Genomic DNA, 16,944 nt, shown 5'->3' on the forward strand with positions numbered 1-16,944 from the left:
TCGTTATCTCTGGAATGATGTAAAAACGAGCGTTCTTGCTCATTTTGCTTCCGAGAAACATGCAAAACGGGACGGAAAACATGAAATTTTGCAATTTCATAGACAACAGAAGACTGTATTTTTCTACATAACTCTCCCCCTGACTTTAAAGGCTCGCAAAAGCCGAGTAGAACTGAACAAAACAAGTCACAATAACATGTAATCAAAATATGTGTCAAAAATAAGTGTCAAATAAAGACGTTTGGACTTTTGAGCCCGCGAGTTGACACTTGACACCAATAAATTAATTTTGACAGATCAATGTCATTTTTCGGGATTGTTTGTGGGCAACTTTTACTATTAAAGATTACTTATTATCGTGAGAAAAGTTTAGTTTACAACCACATGCTTAAAACAGTTTAAAAACCGGTCGTAACTGTGCATCAATGTTAGTTAATAAAACTGAGTTCAAAACGTCAAAAATATTGATAAAATGCCCATTTGAGCAAGAAAACATTCAAAATCCTAAACACCCGATGTGTACCTAGATGGAATAGATAATGGCCTGAGATCAGCGAGGCGTTTGGCCAATATTTACGCGAATAAAACTGCACAAACAATAAATAACCTGAATCGAATGGTCAATAGCACCTTGACCGCTGGCCATTAGCAACAATAACCCATCAAACCCCCTTAAAAAAGTGCCTTACGTGTGGGAATCAAGTCCTCAGCAAGTGTGCTTTGGCACAGGTAGATTACGATGAAGGGCACTAAACGACTTGTTTTCTTCATCTTCAGGCTTTTCACACGTTAATGAACGCACTTTAGTCCATTTCCAGCATCTTTGAAACGTCCATTCTGAACAGAATACGCGTAAACCGCCGATTTTATGAATGAGTCCACTTCCCGAATGGTCGGACGCGTTTATTTAACTATTGCGAAATGGTTGAACTAGACGCCAGAAAGACCGAATGGAAATAAAAACAAAAATTCACAACAAACAACATGAACACTCTCGTCTTCGCTCGCGTTCACGGAAACTAGGGAAGGATGGAAACAAGCGACGGACGCTGAACGTTGGTCTAGCAATTCACATACGAGCAGTGTTTGTCTTTGTTTAACTCGGAGTGACCATACGAAAATGGACGACGGGGGTAAGTGCACCCTTAGTGCGGGCTGCGTACGAGTTCACTCTCCCTTTTTTTTGTTCTGCGGGCTCTTGCCATGCGCTAGAGAAAGACCAGAATGCCTCCATCATGCTCTATCTCTTTCGCCGGCAACCAAATCAATGAAAACAGATCAGTTTCTGAAAATGCTGGAAAACTGGCAGAACAATTCATATCAAATCATCGAAATTGTTGATTGAATTAAATGAAAAGGTTGATGATTTATTTTTATGTTGGCGGCAAACGTTCTTGAACCGTCACCATTCAAGGCCGCTGATGTCTTTCAATTTTGTCAGATTTGTTGTGAATGTCAATATGTCAGGGTCCTCAGTGTTTTAGATGTTTTTTTCGAAAATATCCGAAAAAATCTTAAAATTCGGTAATTCCCGGACCGAAAACTGCATCTCCTAACCGCAGAGCGTCGGTTATTTAAGGCGCCCGCATGAGGTAAGCGCACTACGCCCAGGGCTGCAAATTAACCAAAATCAGTTCAAGTAACGGTATCGAATTCTCAAAAAGTGTTCAGCAGAGTTAAATCGTGATTTTCTTTCGGGTTTTGTTGTCTGATATAATGAACATTACTGGACAATCAGTGAAACGTTCGTTTTTCAAACTTTGCTGCGATTTTCGTATCGATTGTGTGGAGGTGTTTGTTTTGGGAAGTTTCACGCGTTGCAAACTGCCCCCCAAACCCAACTAAATCCCCGTTAACTACAAAGAGATTAATTATTCATGAATAATCGAGCAATGAACATTTTCGGTTATTGTTTTCACATCAATTAGTTGAAGTAACGTGACGAAATGTTGCAGTTAAACCTGCAGACATCATCTCAACTCAACATGGATGACCTGGGACCAGAGGTGACCTTTATGTTTCAATTTGGGTTTATCAAAGATGCCATCACAGTGCCCCAATCCACACTAAATCTGAAGACTATTAAAGACTTAGCTTGCGATTTTCTCAACTCGAAGGTGAGCAGCCGAATTTATATCCTTTTGAATTTATTGAGCGGTGTTTTAGGTTCCCGATCATGGAATTAACAAGTTGGACGACAGACTGTTGCTGTTCAAGCACGAGTACAGCTCCAGCAACATACTGCAGGTTATTAACTCAGCTTCGGACATTGTTGATGGCACCCTAATTGAAATCGTGGTAACAGCTAAAGGTATAAATGTCGATTTTTGGGAGCAGTTTTTCCAATGTGCAGTTTCAGTTCCGAACGTTCAACATTCAGAAGTGACCATCGTTAGGCCCCATGCTCTCTCGGTGCATTCGTACAAAACGCCCACATTCTGCGACTTTTGCGGCGAGATGCTCTTTGGATTGGTCAGGCAGGGACTTAAGTGTGATGGTGAGCGCAACACCAATTCGCTAATTCACAGAGCGAGTGATAATGTTATTTCTTCCTAGGATGTGGGCAGAACTACCATAAGCGATGCGTGGTTAAAGTGCCAAACAACTGCTCCTTCATGCTGTATGAAGGAAATAAGTCTGAAAGGCGTCGATCGGCTAATCTGCAGGTTCCACGGAGTCCTTCAGGCGGCAGCAACACTTCTTTAGCGTCTGGAAATTCCACGCAGACTGAGGATAGTGGATTGGTAAGACTGGCCAATTTTTTTACGGGGGTTAAATTAGATGAATAGCTCCTCGTTTACCTCTCGTCTCGTATACCTTTCAAACATTCCCAGTGCACCACTGTTTCAGTATATTGTCGATTAGTAGTGGTGTGGTGTGCTTTAAAAAATGTGATACAATGAGTCCGTCCAGGAGAATCTAGAATTATATTGTTAGCGCGGTGGCGGTTTTTGATACTCGATATTTATTTTGTTAATTTGACTAAAGCCTAGACTTTATGTTACGTGTTTCAATATACCCCCTTTTATTTATGCTTGGTTTTTTTTTGTTGTCGTTCCTGTGTTCCTGCGTTTTATTCCTGTAATCAGTAAATTTTCAAGTCGTTTTAAACTATCAAAAACCTTCACGCCTGGAACAAGACGCACTTAATCACAAACCAATTTCCATAGATATCCCAACATGGCCACAATCGTTCCCCTTCACTGGGTGGACGTTCAACCTGGTTGGATCGGGACGTCCCTTGCAGAGTCCTGCGTATTCCTCACACCTTTGTAATCCATTCCTACACCCGGCCAACTGTTTGCCAGCATTGCAAGAAGCTGCTCAAAGGCTTGTTCAAGCAGGGTTTGCAATGCAAAGACTGCAACTACAACGTGCACAAGAAATGCCTGGAAAAAGTCCCCAAGGACTGCACGGGAGAACTGCCCAGAGATTCGCAAGGTAAATTTTGCTGAAATAGTCCGGGCGATTTACGCAATTGTCGATGATTAAACAGGGCAGTTTGACTATGCGGAGAGCTCGGGCAGCGACAGCCAGACTAATCTGACTCTAGCCGAAGACGACGAGTCGGAGAAAAACAGCTGCTACGGCCAGGAGAATGGCAGCACAAAGTATATCGAGGTGATTCCAGTTCATGATGACGACAACGACTATTCTCCATCGACGTAAGTGCAGATTTTTCCATTCAAATTGCCGGATTAGGTATATGCGAGGTCAGTTGCAGCTCGTCCTCATCGCCCAGTGCCAACATTCCTCTTCAACGAATTGTTCAGTCTGTGAAACACACCAAGCGGCGGGGCTCCAAGATAATCAAAGAGGGATGGCTGGTGCATTTTACCAATAAGGACCGCACTGTAAGCACCTTCTTTGCCATTTAAAACGCAAATTCTGGGTGGATCGTTTTGCAAAAAACGCTTTTTAATCTCAACTGGTTTGGGCCTAAACATTTTCGAATAACCGCTTGTTCCCATTCGTATAAAGTAACATTGTTGACTGGATTTCAACCAGGTTCGAAGACACTTTTGGCGATTGGATACAAAGTCGCTAGTGCTATTTCAAAGCGACACCAGTACGAAATACTACAAAGAAATCCCCTTATCGGAAATCCTGACGATTGACACAGCCAGAATTAAGCAGGGAGATGTGATGCATTGTTTCGAAATTCGCACCGCCAATGTGGATTACTTCGTCGGCCAGGATCCGCTTCATGAGCTGCAAGATGGTAACAACGTTAACTTGCCGCCTCCGGATAGCGGGATTGGAGCCTACTTGTCCAAGAGCTGGGAAACAACCATTAGGCAGGCAATGCTTCCGGTTACCGGCAATTCTGGAAGTTGGTCTAGTAAGTTTTTGAATCAATCCGTATAGCTAATGGTCTGTGCTGCAGAACCGGATGAAATGTCCAGCCAAAGCGAGGAGCAGATAACCGACATGAGCCAAATCTACCAAATCTATCCGGATGAGGTATTGGGGTCGGGTCAGTTTGGCATTGTCTATGGCGGAGTTCATCGAAGAACCGGGCGATCCGTAGCTATTAAAGTAAAGCCAATAAATAATGTAAAATACACCACGGTTAAATTGAACATTCACAGGTTATTGATAAGCTGCGCTTCCCAACCAAACAAGAAGCACAATTGAAGAACGAAGTAGCCATTTTGCAAAATCTGTCCCACTCCGGGGTGGTAAACCTGGAGCGAATGTTCGAAACGCCCGAACGCATCTTCGTGGTGATGGAGAAGCTGAAAGGCGACATGTTGGAGATGATTTTGTCGCATGAAAAGGGCCGACTCACTGAAAGGGTGACCAAATTTCTGATCACTCAGGTAAACTTTGCCACTTGGGATGGATTTTTGCCAATCGATGTTTGAAATCGTGCAGATTTTGGTCGCGTTGAAACACCTACACAGCAAAAACATCGTGCACTGTGATCTGAAGCCGGAAAACGTCCTGTTGAACTCAGACGCTGAATATCCGCAAGTCAAGCTTTGCGACTTTGGCTTCGCCAGAATCATTGGCGAGAAGTCGTTTCGAAGATCCGTAGTGGGCACCCCGGCATATTTAGGTAGGTGACCATGCAATCCGGGAAAAGTTGGATTTTTATTATCAGACCATGAAGGCGTGCACGGCCTGTTAAATCACATTTAGGAATGTTTTCCGGGCTTTGAAGCCGTGGTCTATGGGAATTTCTTCCTGACGTTTCGTCCACAGCTGTGCTGGACATTATCAAAGGCGATGAGCCAGTGGGCGAAGTGATCTCCCGTGCTTTCCGACTAAGACTGGTTCAACCAGTGGATCCCCTGTCGTCGCATAAATACATAATGTCCAGCACAGCTGTGGACGAAACGTCAGCAAGAAATTCCCATAGACCACGGCTTCAAAGCCTGGAAAACATTCCTAAATTGGATTTTTATTGTTCACCGTCTCACTAGCTCCAGAGGTGCTAAGGAACAAAGGCTACAATCGCTCCTTGGACATGTGGAGCGTCGGGGTGATTGTCTACGTGAGTTTGAGCGGCACTTTCCCGTTTAATGAGGACGAGGACATCAACGACCAAATCCAGAACGCCGCTTTCATGTACCCGCCTAATCCTTGGAAGGAAATTTCTTCTGATGGTAAGCTCCGACTTCCGTCCAGTGATTCTTCAGCTCATCCGCTTTCCCTGCAGCAATCGACTTGATCAACAATCTGCTGCAAGTGAAGCAACGGAAGCGATACACCGTGGATAAATCGCTCCAACATGTCTGGTTGCAGGTAAGCACTTAAAAACCTACAGTGATGTTTTCTACGCGTTCTTTCCAAGGACTACCAGGCGTGGTGCGACTTGAGGTCGCTGGAGAATCAAATAAACGTCCGATACCTGACCCATGAGTCCGACGATGCCCGGTGGGAAAAGTAGGTTGAGTGTTTATTCGTGTTTTGGAGTTTTACTGAAACAATTCGGTTTAGATACAGGGCGGAGCAATGACGAGAGAAAAAGTGGCTGCATAACGTGAAGCGATGTCTCATCGGCATTAAGTCTTGATGGAGCATCTTGTCTATTTGCCCCGTATCTGTATGATAGCGTTTCGGTATTACCGCTCTCTAAATTACAATACAGATGACCAAATGCAGCCCGATTGAAACGGGTGCAGGATCCCATTCATTTAATAGGTTTTACGTTTATTTTCGCTTCTTCAATCTTTCACCAGTCTAGTAACAGTTCAACACAAGGTGGTCAGCAAACGGAAACAACTAGATCGGGTTTCAAATATAAAATTGATATTCATTTTTGATTGGCAATGAAAACGTGTTGATTTCATGGGTATATTCTTTGAAAGAACGTTCATTGATCTTTGTCCAGTGCTAACCACTCTTATGTACTACATATATTGTTTTTAATCGACAGAATGTTTTTAATGCAAACTTTATCAGTGGCTAAATCGGGGACATCCGTGGAATGCAGTTTTTAATTTAGGTACTTAACTTATTGAGCTCATCAAATTTTTTATATTTTTATATGTTTATCGACTTAGACTAAGGCGCGCTCGCAATTATTTGACAATTAGTCTTCCAATATCTTTTGCCGAATTTTTATAATACTCATTTAAATTATTTATTTCGTGTGCGTGGGTAAAGTTTTGTTACTAAAACTTTAGACACACACACAATCTTAGATTAAGATTTTGGACTCTAGAACTGGTAGCTGAACGCGGTTTGGAACTAAATAATCACCTCTTTTAGCTCCCCAATGGTTATTTTTTTAACAACTCCCGGGCCAATACCGACCATATTCTAAACTTACATGTAATTAATTGCCTTAAGTACTAAATATCTCTGAGTAATGGTTGTGTATATAAGTAGGTAAACTTAGATAGAACTAGGGTTTTAAACAATTTTCCATTCTTCAACGCCGTTAAATTCGCACAATCCACTTTGGATTGAAACGTTTTTGTGACGAAACCAGTGTTTTAATGCTTAGATTACAGTAAAGCTGCGAAACTTTCTCTTTTGTAAACGCTATAAAATAATCTTTAAGCGTGTTACTACAAACGCTAATATTTGCTTCCAAAACCTGAAGCATTTTGTGTTTTTGCCGACCTCATATTTTGTTTATGAAGCAGATACACAATTTTTCAGTTCAGTCAAAGTACATTTTACAAACACGGCCTAATGCGTTTAATGGGTATTTCCGTACAATGCCTTTATATCTTATGGTAATCCACGTGGCTAGCAATAATATGCCCTGATATAAGTAGCACAATTTCATGTAAAAACACGCTTCAGTATCCAGGAAGATTCTGGGGATAAAATAAAATTGGGCGTGTTCGTCTACTTATATCAATATTTATCTGTTTGTATTTTGTGATGGCGTGGCTTACAAGGCTCTATGAAGACACTGTGCAATTTGGGTTTTTCCAAGTAAATTTGAAGCTTTTTGGTTGTGATTGTGTTAAATTTGTCTTTAAAATAACGAATAGTAGGCTTTTCCACACGTTGAAATGTTCTTGTGAGTTCCATATTGCGCTACAGGGACTAACACGTTTTATATTAAATGTAAATAATATACCATATGTTATTGAATTCAACCTCATAGTTTGTTTGTTCTTTAGGTTCCATCCAGGTCTAATTAAATTAGTGAACTGTTCCACCATTGGACAATTTCAGTGGGAAGGCCTTGCATTTTACCAATCGCTTCCGAAATCTGTTGCGGCGTGACTAAGAGCTTGAAAAACTGATACTCCTTTTGCAACTTGGCGCTGCCTTGTTGATTAACCATCGCGATCAGTTCGATGGCCTTAAAGCAAAGGGTTGTTTAGAAGACGGACGAATCGTATCCGCTAGCTTTACCTCTATATGCTCAAATGCCTTCATGACGACTGGCCGTTGAACGTTCTGCATACTTGAATGTTTATGGGCAAATTTCACATATCTGGTGTAAACCATTTCGAAGTTCATTGGACTGTTGTCGTAAATATCGCTGTGATGTTGCATGGCTACAATAAGGCAAATTTCCAAGGCGCTCAAATCCTGCAAGACTTGAACCATCTCGTCTTTTTCCAAAGATTCCAGCTCTTTTTCGAACTGGTTCACAGTGAGAAGTTGGTCGGTGTTTGTGAGTGAATACAGGCATTTGAGCTAAAAGGATGCATGAACACATTTTGGTTATTGGTGCATTTTAACTTACTAGCACATTCTTCAAGATTTGCTCGCTAAGCTCCAAACCTATCATCCTTTCAGTTACAGCTCTAAACTTTTTATTTTTTAGAAGCTCCTGCACATTAAGGTTCCATGCATCTCTGGCTTTACTAGTGATTCCTACGGGGCATTTCGGAGGAAGCTCCAGGTACCAAGCCATCCTATCCAAGGCAAAGTCTGAAGCGACGAACTGATTAAAACTGTTAATTGCAGCCATACTGTTTTACCTAGATCGGATGTTTCTTCTGAACCCGCATAAAGAAACATTTGCCTATGGGAAAACCTGGATTTCACCCGTTTTTCTAGCAGTTGAATCACGTTGATGCGACAAGTCAAGCCTGAAAAAACAAAGTAGAACCCCAAATCGGCTCGTAGAAGCGGTACTTTACCGAGGACACAGATTGGGGTTTGAGCGCTCTGGGAAATATCAAACAAATTGTACAGCAGCGTTTGATTGTGGTGGGCGCAGAACAAGTCGAATGCTTGCAGTATGAAAATGACGCTTTTCGATGACTCTTTTCCGCCTGGAAGCAACGGCAAGTGATGCAGGACAGTGGAGAAACTTTGGGACTTACCAGTTCGCAAGCAAGCTAACAGGAATGCCAGGTTCTCGGCAAAACTACCGAAAACTTTGCCGTCAACGGCGTTGTCCAAATTCAGTTGAAAAGTGATGCTTTTCAAAGCCAGCCGATCGTCCGTGTGGAGCAGCCCATGGAGTTCTACTATTATGTAGTCTTTTAATCCCTCCAGCTCCTTCAGGACACTGTTCACTAACTACCCAACAACAGCTATGCTTAACAATCAGGCAAAGGCTTCAGGACAACAAACCTTGGACGACTCAGCCCCTTGGGGCCCAATCAACAGCATGGAGTTCGACTCACCATCCACCACAGTTCTTCGAAGCAAATTCAACACTTGCTTCTTTTCCTTCTCTTTGCCCACAACTTCATCGCTGTAGAGTACCTTTTCTTTGAGATATTTCACGATTGCCTCAAAATCACCAGACATGGCACAATTTTGAAAGTTGTGTGAGGTTAGGTGATGGTTTATGTGATGATCTGTTGCTAACCGGGTGGTAAACGGCGGGAGATTTAAATGTGATTGGAAATAGTACAACTGTTTAGCGATAATCGAAAATTCAATCCGAATGAAATTTAAATTAATTCCGAATTATGTTAGTGACAACGCAGGATTAATTTTCTGTTAATCATTAATGGTTTTTCAAGCTGGAAATATGTGACACAGAACATCCCCCAAGGGGGATGTTCTGTGATCTGCACCTGCAGTTGACTGATCCAGATCCAAGGTAAACGTCACATTGCCTCAAAATTTGTTGAGGTTAAACTCTTCTCAACTCAAAACATTCCGGCAAACTGCTCATTTGTAAGTTATCTGGAGTTTTCTTCTCGAAATGCGTTTCTCCCTGTTCCTACTGTTCGCTGCGATTTTTTGCCACGCGAAATCGGAACTGGAACAAATACTCGATGATGAGTTGGTAAATTTGATTAGGAGTGAAAAATATCTGGTTGTCCTGTTTTCCACAAAACACTGCCGTGAATGCGATAATTACGAAAACCAATTGACTGCCATTAGGGAGGATGTGGTGGAAGTGCTCAATGCATGGGTAGTGAAATTAATTGATAGTTCGATGACCCGGTTATATACTCCTAACAAGGTAGGCAAATGCCATCATTTCCCCATGCATCTGCTAACGGTATTGTGGTGTGTTTAGGAGCCAGCGGTGGTGTTCTTCAGGCATGGAATACCGCTGCTCTACGACGGACCGATAGACGATCAAATTATACTTGATACGTTTTCCAATAACAAAGAGCCGGCTGTGAAAGAGCTGACCGATGAAACTTTCGAACATTTAACGCAGGCTGCTTCAGGAGCCACCACTGGTACTGGAAATTGTGTCCACCCCAATGGGAATTCTGCGAACCTGAATTTTTAGGCGATTGGTTTGTTCAGTTCTACACAACAGACTGTGTGGAATGCCAACGAATGCAAGCCAAATGGGAAGCTGTGGGGGCCCATTTGAAGTCCCGCATGAACATTGCCCGAGTAAACCGAGCCACTACAGGCGCCATGACTGCCCGACGATTCGATGTGTTTGAGGTCCCAACTTTCATCCTGTTCAAGAAGGGAAAGATGTACAAGTATCACAATCAGGACTTCGAGATTAAGTCGCTAGTGGCATTCGCTCAGGACTGGTACAGTTAATTGGCTTCTAATGCGGGCGGTTTCACTGCAATTTGCCTTCAAGGTTTAAAAACATGAAGCCCGAGAATGTTCCAGTGCCAAAATCGCCGTTCGATGATCTAATTGCGGCCACTGTTACGTTCATGAAAGATAATCCTTATCTGTGGCAAGTCGGATTTGGGAGCTTGCTTCTCGGCCTGGTCATTTCCACTGTGCTCAAGTTCCTGAAGAAATCAGAAAAAGTGGAGGAAAAACCCAGCAAATCTCAAAAGAAGAGCAAAAAAACCTCTAAAAAAGAATAAACTGAATTGTTACATTTTCAGTTCAGGCAGCGGTAAGTGGGTTAATACTTGATTTAGCAAAAAAACACTGAAGAGATTAAAAAACATGTTGGTTTCTTTTATATTTGCTTTCTTAAATACATCAAACTAGGTCGACCAATCCAGGCCTGGAAGAATTATATCTGCCCTGATTCTGCCTTTGCTGATACCCCCTGTTATAGTTGTACTGCCCTCTCGGTTGGAAGTCTGAATTATCTCTAAACTCCCTGTCCCTGTTTTGGATAGTTTTTTGGATCTCCGAACACAGCTGATCGTCTAAAGACTACCGAGCGCCAAAACGCGTTAAATGAACTTCAAGATTAAACCCGTTTACTCACTTGATCTGAAATGTGCCCCTCTTTTTCGAAGATCTGCTCCAGCCTGTTGAACTCCAAGGTGAGTTCTGCATCATCTGAACTTGCCATTGCTTGCTTTACGCGTTCAATTACATCCCTGTTGAACGTGTGGGCCTTTCTATAATCTGTAAGTGAAACGTCTTCACTGAGAACAGCTTTTAGAATGGGAATGGCATCTTCCACTCTTCCAACTCCTGCCAACGATGCTACTTTAAGGTTGCGCACAGTGGTGTAATTTTGGTTTTTTACGGAAGTCAACAGTTCCAATGCTATTTCTGGTTTGCCTTGGTTGAGTGCTAGACCGGCGCAAAACGTTGTGGCTTTGCGCATTGCCTGATGCCCAAACTCACTGAGACTCTTCCACTGTTTCAGAGCATATTCCAAAGACTCTGGATTGTTCTGCGGCGCAAACAAAGTACAGCGTATGGATGTTAAGTAGGCTTAAGAATCTTACCAGTTTATAGCAGGCTGCCATTGCCAGAACAACCGCATGTCTCGGATACTTCAGCCCCTCGACTTGTTTGTCTGTGATGATTTCGAAAAGGTCCAGAATTTCCTGATATTTTTGGTTCTCGTAGAGCAAATCCAGCAGGAGCTGATAGGAAATTGTCTGCTCGAAAATGCCTCTCAGTTCCTCAGACTTGAAGCACTAGAAATGAAATTTCTTTCGACTCAACGAACATTTTGGGAGGGCCTTATTTACCTCCACAGCTAAGTCGGGCTTGTTATGGACGTAGAACATTCTCATGATCACCGGCCCGAAAATATAGTTGCCAAACCGTAGTGACCGGTTTTGCTGATTATAACTGGAAAAGTATCAAATATTAATGGGCTTCCATGTCCAAGACCGTGTTACCGTTTTGTCATCTGAATAGCCAACTCTATTTCTTTGTCTGTATCTGCCAGATGCACCATATTCTTCAAATCCTCCGTAAATATCAGGTTTTTCGATTCAGAAGCCACATATTCGGACATTTTATCTTTGAACTTGTCAGAAATGCTGGCCATTTGCATTTTAATTCGTTCTTTTTGTTGCACAAACCCGTCTAGACCCAAGGCGGTCTTCGAATAGAGATGTTTCACATCTGGAGGAACATTGATAAATAACAATTATTATTATTATTATATGGAAACTTATGCAATAAAACATTAAAGTACCTTGACAGTAAATTGGGGATAACGCAACATTATTCAGCTTGGATAGAAATCCGGCATTCAGCGGCTTTCTGAAAATGGTTAGGAAACTTTGCGCCATGTTCACTTGAAGGTTTCACCGAATTTTCTTTGATGGAAAAACTCTCGGGAAAATGCGGTGAAGTTGAAAAGTGAGGTTAGCTCTAACCTAACTTGACAACTGACACGTTAGTGTCGCCAATGGAAATTTACTAAAACAATGAAGGGTTAATTAGTTGGTGAATTTAAATGAACGTCTAGCGCAATAAAACATGCATTTTTTTTAAATATAAAGAATATATATTTAGAAATGTGCAGTTTTCGCGCAAAACGCTAAATTTATTAAACAACATTTATACCTTGTATCTAGCTAGATGTTCGGCCGGTTACAGAGTTTTCCTATCGAGTTTTTCGTCTACTTTTTCGGTAGGTGGTTCATTCTCATGTGGATAATGAGCAACCTACAGTTTTCCACTACAGCAAGATCGTCGCTGCCTGAATCAATCTAAAAACAGGAAAACCACCATGCAAAACCCCTACAACTCCCGGTTAAGTATGGGGGCTATTTGTACCTACAAAAGTGTGCAGTTTCGTTAAGAGTAGGATTTTTTTTACGTGCTTGCTTAAACAATATTAGAAGACTTCACTAGTATTGCTCTGTAAAGCACATTTGTTGGACATTGGACCCATATAGTGTCCCGAAAGCGTTAATAACAACAGCGTAGGGCAAGTGGCAGGAGTATTAATTAAGAAAAACTCACTTTTCACTTAAACTATCATCAATTGTCCATGACAAAACCACAAACAACAATGGGGAAGATTTATTTGACATTTGACTTGCGTTAACCCTGTCATCCACAGAATATTTTCCAACAGTGGGTTATTCATGATTTAATCTGTAGCTGTCTTCAACTTCTGTAGCGCCTCTCATAGAAAAAGTAAAATAATTAATTATAATTATAAATAATAAGTAATTATTTTGCTTACTCTATGGTGCCTCTGGCTGCTATGAAATCAGTTTTTCTCAGTTATAGTTCAGAAACCACAGAACGTGTCTTTCCCTAGGGGGGATGTTCTGTGGTGTCCAGGGCATGAGATAAACAAAAACATGTCAGCAAACCTCCCAGTTTGGTAAGATTCACGTTAATTTCCTTGTAACCATCGAAAACTTGTGTTTTTTGCAGGAAAACCGAGCGAAATGTGGACTCGAGGAAGCTCGAATTTAATTGGGTTGCCACCGTGGATCACCCTCTAAAAAATGTCGTTGTAAGCCCCATTTCCTAAACAATCAACTTCGCCCCTTTTTTCATCAATTATCCAGGTTACAGAAAGGATTCCCCGCAGAGTTTTGGGCTCCGCCCCCAGCACAGGGCGCAGCACGCCAATATCAGCCGCCGCCAATATTTCTGAGCCCCTGGCTCTTGCCCTGAAGAAACTCGACCCCTTAACGGAGTTCGCTATGCGCGAGGAGCTGGACCCTTTATCGAAAATAGCCGCAGAAATGGTAGAAATCTCAAAAAATCGTATTTGGAGATGACTGACCTAGTTTTCAATAGGATGCTGTTGATAGCTTATCGGCTAAGAAAGAACCCAGTAAAAAGGCCGACGAAAAACGCGACAAAACTGACTCTTGGACAAGCAGGAAGAGTGGCATTTTGCAAAAGTATACCACTTCAGAAAAGCTTTCAATGGTTACTAGTTTTCTGTTGGAGGGAGAGAAAGGTAGGAACAACTGCAGTAGGAAAGTCTCACAGCACCTTTTTTCTATATTACATTGCAAGAAAACACTAAATTTGTGCAAGCTAAGCATTATAGTGGAGGAAGCTTGGCCTGATGAAAACTCGGGCCTGAATGGCGCTGGTTGAATAATGCTTTCCGATATAAATTCTTTATTTAGTTGTAGTTAGAGCGCAAAGCACCAAAGTGGACAAAGTGCAGCATCGGCTAGAGCAACTGGATAGTTTCGAAGAAGGTCCACAGAGAAAGCTCGATCTATCGCAGGCGGAATATTTGCTGAAAATTCAACAGCTCAACAAGCAAGCGATCCTCATTAGATTAAGCGTTTATGTCTGACGGTCACTTTTAGGGAGCTGGTGCAGGCTTGGAATATGCAGCAAAGAGTGAAAGCCCTAAAGATCGCAATCCAATGTGCAAAAATGTTGGCCGATTCGGACGTTTTACCCTTTTACCCCAGCAAGTTTGTGTTGGTTACCGATATTTTGGATTGCTTTGGAAAGCTGGTTTATGAAAGGCTGCGTGCGAAGGCGGTTTATTACAAGTAACTGACTGATTGCTGAAGCGCTTAAGCCTAAAGTTGGCTGGTTTTAGGCCTGGAGGTAAAACCCCGGTAGCTCTGCCTGAGGACTTTACGCCCGACATGGTGCCTGATAGCGCCAAAGAGACTTGCTTAAATTGGTTTTTCAAGATTGCCTCCATCAGGGAACTAGTGCCAAGGCTGTATGTTGAGATGGCTCTGCTAAAGTCCTACTATTTTATATCGGCAAAGTAAAAATTTGTCGAACAGCTCAAGCAAAAACCCCATTAAATGGTGTGAGTTTCAGTGAATGCCCCGAGGCACTATTCAGGCTGACTGAGATGATTTTGGGCATTGGAAACCCTTTGGTGGCAATATACGCGCGCTGTTACCTTTGCAGGGTCGGGCTAAACGTTATGACCAGACACTCCGAGACCGGTTATCTGAAAAGAAATTTTGAGTGCTTCTTGGAAACGTACCAGCACGTAAGTTGGGATTTTTGGTTTTTCTCCTCCGGGAAACTGGCTGTTTTAGTTATTTGGCAGAAGCGCCACGGGCGATTTAAGCAGGCAAAACCTCAGCATTCCCATTTACATGACCCTCTACACTCCTGCTCTAGATTATATAATGGAGGCGGTAGTTCAGCATTCTCCTGAAAGTGTTTTGTCGGAGCTTTTGGAGGAGTGCAAGCGCTACAGCAACAGGTACAGTGCAATTTTTTGATGAAGTTAATTTTTTAAGGCACAATTGTGTTTCAGTTCGTTGATTTTAAATACCATCATGTCGGGCTTTAAGCCCACGTACATTGCCCAGAGGACTCTTCAGTTTTTGTGCATGATCGGACAGTGCACAGATGATGGTAAGTGTATGTATAGCCAAAACCATAAGAAACCACAATGGAAACAAATCTCGCAGGAATTCCGCTGCACTCGCTTTTAAGAACACTGGGACTGTGCGTCAGCATCTGCCCACCGCCTGCAGAGCAACGAAAACCAGCCCTAAACGCCGTTTGGAGCAACATTGCTCAGCTGAAAAAACCGTCCGAGTATATGAGTTGTGTGGAAATTTGGGTGCAGTTTATCGCCCGCAATTTTTCGGTGAGCACGTTCTATATGCTGGAATTGCGCAAAATGCGGTGTTTTTAGACTCGGGAAGTAAACACCGTGCTGGGCGATGTGCTCGACCATATGGTTCCTAACCGATGCTCGGAAAAGTTCCCTATGCAGCTAAAGGCGATAGTCAGACACATTGTAGCGGAAATTACCGATTTCGAAGCGCTTCTTTCAATGGTAAATTATCTGCTTTGACGGAGCTTTTCCATCGGATTTTCTAAAATGCCTCGTTTACAGGACAATTTTCTGCCGTTGATCGACTTGTTTCACGACGAATCCACCAAAGTGGAAGTTTGCAAGCTGATATTAACTTCCAACTTAGTGGAGCAGAAGACAAACGATCTGGTAACAATCAACGCGCTGATGTATTTGGGCGGCATTTTGCATGACTGCGTTAACGCTCTGACTCCTGAGGACGAGCATCGGTAATTATTATCGTCAGTTTCTAATCCCGGATCTATAATCTCGCCAAACAGGCAAATCGGGGACATTTTGTGCAACATTGTCAATCTGGTGGATTATGGGCGCGATTTCGAGCAGCAATTGCAGTTTTACGTGGAAGCCCGCGGCTCTTTTGCCAGTTTTGACGCTGTTTTGGCTCAGCTGGTCCAGGTACGTTTCCAACTCCCAAAAAATCTCCTCATAGTTGTAACATTCACGTGCATTGTTTCAGCGCGTGAATTTATTGGCTGTTAATACTCGGCTAGTGGTTAAGGGGCTTCATACAAGGAAAACCGGGGATTTTGTGCGTGCGTGTGCCGCTTACTGTTTCATCACCATTCCTTCCATTGATTCCACGAAAGTGCGATTAAGCCTGTATTTGCTTTCTGGGCAAGTGGCGCTTAGCAATCACTGTCTCGGGCAAGGTATGTTGACTCGATTAACGAAAACTTAGCTAAACTCAAAAGGTTTTTCTAGCTGATGCGTGCTTTAGAGCCATCCTCTCTGTAATATCCGAGTTGACGCCGTCTGCTGACACCGAAGCATGTCTGCTCCCATTTGTGCGGCAATTTCTCGCAGTTCTGCTGGTGGTGCCAGACAATCCAGACAGGGGAATTCTGAGCGTTTCCAAGAAGCTGCTCAATGTGCTGAAGAATTTCGGCTGGAGCTCCGCCAATTTGTGTTCAATCTACATCAACGTTATCGACTTGCTGGCTGTAATGGCGCAAGAGGTCTATCCATATCACATAGATCGAGGTAGGTTTCAGCAAATATATCAAGCAATAGTGCAACTAGGGGTTTTAGTTGAGTCCAACGACGCTCTATGGGGCTCCGAGCCGGGATTTATCGAGGAAACTGAGAATATGATCGCAATTATCATCGGCGAGATCCTCAGCTTGCTTAAGGAACTG

General features: G+C 42.6%; 6 protein-coding genes across 12 annotated transcripts in view; 3 read left to right on the plus strand and 3 right to left on the minus strand.

The window, feature by feature from the left end:
• The window catches only part of LOC109542455 (low-density lipoprotein receptor-related protein 1), an 11,442-nt gene extending 10,345 nt beyond the window's left edge, over positions 1 to 1,097 (minus strand). Inside the window, exon 1 of the mRNA XM_048662162.1 lies at positions 690 to 1,097. Coding sequence (XP_048518119.1) covers positions 690 to 771 — 82 coding nt within the window. The 5' untranslated portion in view covers positions 772 to 1,097. The remainder of the gene's footprint in view (positions 1 to 689) is intronic.
• A 294-nt stretch (positions 1,098 to 1,391) lies between these two features.
• LOC109542454 (serine/threonine-protein kinase D1) lies at positions 1,392 to 7,565 on the plus strand. 2 transcript variants are annotated; one of them, XM_019911687.2, is made up of 16 exons: positions 1,398 to 1,592; positions 1,956 to 2,117; positions 2,167 to 2,311; positions 2,360 to 2,497; positions 2,557 to 2,744; positions 3,171 to 3,441; positions 3,497 to 3,665; positions 3,719 to 3,854; positions 4,009 to 4,333; positions 4,388 to 4,539; positions 4,593 to 4,823; positions 4,879 to 5,062; positions 5,430 to 5,612; positions 5,666 to 5,751; positions 5,801 to 5,892; positions 5,947 to 7,565. In XM_019911687.2, the coding sequence occupies exons 2-16, from the start codon at positions 1,986 to 1,988 to the stop codon at positions 5,963 to 5,965; spliced, it is 2,451 nt and encodes an 816-aa protein (XP_019767246.2). In that variant the 5' UTR covers positions 1,398 to 1,592; positions 1,956 to 1,985; the 3' UTR covers positions 5,966 to 7,565. The 2 variants fall into 2 exon arrangements, with proteins under 2 accessions (XP_019767245.2, XP_019767246.2); XM_019911686.2 differs by having other exon boundaries at positions 1,392 to 1,592; positions 2,167 to 2,497.
• LOC109542456 (origin recognition complex subunit 4) lies at positions 7,304 to 9,259 on the minus strand. Of its 2 annotated transcripts, XM_019911691.2 has the most exons (8): positions 9,004 to 9,259; positions 8,751 to 8,949; positions 8,565 to 8,699; positions 8,403 to 8,513; positions 8,165 to 8,352; positions 7,828 to 8,115; positions 7,567 to 7,774; positions 7,304 to 7,512 (listed from the first exon to the last, which is right to left on the minus strand). In XM_019911691.2, exons 1-7 carry the CDS (start codon positions 9,181 to 9,183, stop codon positions 7,607 to 7,609), a joined length of 1,269 nt encoding a protein of 422 aa, XP_019767250.2. In that variant the 5' UTR covers positions 9,184 to 9,259; the 3' UTR covers positions 7,304 to 7,512; positions 7,567 to 7,606. The 2 variants fall into 2 exon arrangements, with proteins under 2 accessions (XP_019767250.2, XP_019767249.2); XM_019911690.2 differs by having other exon boundaries at positions 7,304 to 7,774.
• Positions 9,260 to 9,438: 179 nt separating this feature from the next.
• LOC109542458 (thioredoxin domain-containing protein) lies at positions 9,439 to 10,780 on the plus strand. The gene is made up of 4 exons (XM_019911696.2): positions 9,439 to 9,850; positions 9,908 to 10,076; positions 10,130 to 10,388; positions 10,442 to 10,780. The coding sequence occupies exons 1-4, from the start codon at positions 9,587 to 9,589 to the stop codon at positions 10,677 to 10,679; spliced, it is 930 nt and encodes a 309-aa protein (XP_019767255.1). The 5' UTR covers positions 9,439 to 9,586; the 3' UTR covers positions 10,680 to 10,780.
• Positions 10,756 to 13,085, minus strand: LOC109542457 (pentatricopeptide repeat-containing protein 2, mitochondrial). Of its 4 annotated transcripts, none has more exons than XM_019911692.2 (8): positions 12,988 to 13,085; positions 12,586 to 12,731; positions 12,212 to 12,438; positions 11,910 to 12,138; positions 11,757 to 11,859; positions 11,508 to 11,702; positions 11,036 to 11,452; positions 10,756 to 10,980 (listed from the first exon to the last, which is right to left on the minus strand). In XM_019911692.2, exons 3-8 carry the CDS (start codon positions 12,306 to 12,308, stop codon positions 10,801 to 10,803), a joined length of 1,221 nt encoding a protein of 406 aa, XP_019767251.1. In that variant the 5' UTR covers positions 12,309 to 12,438; positions 12,586 to 12,731; positions 12,988 to 13,085; the 3' UTR covers positions 10,756 to 10,800. The 4 variants fall into 4 exon arrangements, with proteins under 4 accessions (XP_019767251.1, XP_019767254.1, XP_019767253.1 ...); XM_019911695.2 differs by having other exon boundaries at positions 12,586 to 12,798; positions 12,988 to 13,038; XM_019911694.2 differs by lacking the exon at positions 12,988 to 13,085 and adding an exon at positions 12,803 to 12,976.
• A 107-nt stretch (positions 13,086 to 13,192) lies between these two features.
• Positions 13,193 to 16,944, plus strand: part of LOC109542452 (VPS35 endosomal protein-sorting factor-like) — a 20,826-nt gene continuing 17,074 nt past the window's right edge. Inside the window, exons 1-17 of one of the 2 annotated variants that reach the window (XM_048662006.1) lie at positions 13,193 to 13,357; positions 13,411 to 13,492; positions 13,548 to 13,730; positions 13,783 to 13,948; positions 14,124 to 14,262; positions 14,313 to 14,504; positions 14,555 to 14,731; positions 14,788 to 14,965; positions 15,015 to 15,184; positions 15,239 to 15,339; positions 15,396 to 15,577; positions 15,626 to 15,769; positions 15,830 to 16,017; positions 16,069 to 16,204; positions 16,266 to 16,458; positions 16,511 to 16,789; positions 16,838 to 16,944. The exon at positions 16,838 to 16,944 is cut by the window's right edge and continues 1 nt beyond it. In XM_048662006.1, coding sequence (XP_048517963.1) covers positions 13,335 to 13,357; positions 13,411 to 13,492; positions 13,548 to 13,730; positions 13,783 to 13,948; positions 14,124 to 14,262; positions 14,313 to 14,504; positions 14,555 to 14,731; positions 14,788 to 14,965; positions 15,015 to 15,184; positions 15,239 to 15,339; positions 15,396 to 15,577; positions 15,626 to 15,769; positions 15,830 to 16,017; positions 16,069 to 16,204; positions 16,266 to 16,458; positions 16,511 to 16,789; positions 16,838 to 16,944 — 2,640 coding nt within the window. In that variant the 5' untranslated portion in view covers positions 13,193 to 13,334. Of the gene's footprint in view, positions 13,358 to 13,410; positions 13,493 to 13,547; positions 13,731 to 13,782; positions 13,949 to 14,123; positions 14,263 to 14,312; positions 14,505 to 14,554; positions 14,732 to 14,787; positions 14,966 to 15,014; positions 15,185 to 15,238; positions 15,340 to 15,395; positions 15,578 to 15,625; positions 15,770 to 15,829; positions 16,018 to 16,068; positions 16,205 to 16,265; positions 16,459 to 16,510; positions 16,790 to 16,837 lie in introns of those variants that run through there. The other variant, XM_048662007.1, reaches the window with a different exon arrangement.

Source organism: Dendroctonus ponderosae, unplaced genomic scaffold (genome assembly GCF_020466585.1).
Source record: "Dendroctonus ponderosae isolate FM_Combo_2020 unplaced genomic scaffold, Dpon_F_20191213v2 Dpon_F_20191213_10, whole genome shotgun sequence".
NCBI lineage: Eukaryota > Metazoa > Arthropoda > Insecta > Coleoptera > Curculionidae > Dendroctonus > Dendroctonus ponderosae.

Excerpts from the sequence above, each read along its gene's own strand:
- LOC109542454 (XM_019911686.2), top strand. The coding sequence starts at position 1,986 with ATGGATGACCTGGGACCAGAGGTGACCTTTATGTTTCAATTTGGGTTT. Across the intron at positions 3,666-3,718 it reads AACGACTATTCTCCATCGAC|TTGCAGCTCGTCCTCATCGC; the intron begins GTAAGTGCAGAT and ends ATGCGAGGTCAG. Across the intron at positions 4,824-4,878 it reads CCAAATTTCTGATCACTCAG|ATTTTGGTCGCGTTGAAACA; the intron begins GTAAACTTTGCC and ends GAAATCGTGCAG.
- LOC109542456 (XM_019911691.2), bottom strand. The coding sequence starts at position 9,183 with ATGTCTGGTGATTTTGAGGCAATCGTGAAATATCTCAAAGAAAAGGTA. Across the intron at positions 8,353-8,402 it reads AGAAGAAACATCCGATCTAG|ACTTTGCCTTGGATAGGATG; the intron begins GTAAAACAGTAT and ends TCGTCGCTTCAG. Across the intron at positions 8,116-8,164 it reads AAATCTTGAAGAATGTGCTA|CTCAAATGCCTGTATTCACT; the intron begins GTAAGTTAAAAT and ends GCATCCTTTTAG.
- LOC109542458 (XM_019911696.2), top strand. The coding sequence starts at position 9,587 with ATGCGTTTCTCCCTGTTCCTACTGTTCGCTGCGATTTTTTGCCACGCG. Across the intron at positions 9,851-9,907 it reads GGTTATATACTCCTAACAAG|GAGCCAGCGGTGGTGTTCTT; the intron begins GTAGGCAAATGC and ends TGGTGTGTTTAG. Across the intron at positions 10,389-10,441 it reads GTGGCATTCGCTCAGGACTG|GTTTAAAAACATGAAGCCCG; the intron begins GTACAGTTAATT and ends TTTGCCTTCAAG.
- LOC109542457 (XM_019911692.2), bottom strand. The coding sequence starts at position 12,308 with ATGGCGCAAAGTTTCCTAACCATTTTCAGAAAGCCGCTGAATGCCGGA. Across the intron at positions 11,860-11,909 it reads GCTATTCAGATGACAAAACG|TTATAATCAGCAAAACCGGT; the intron begins GTAACACGGTCT and ends ATACTTTTCCAG. Across the intron at positions 10,981-11,035 it reads AGGGGCACATTTCAGATCAA|TCTTTAGACGATCAGCTGTG; the intron begins GTGAGTAAACGG and ends GGCGCTCGGTAG.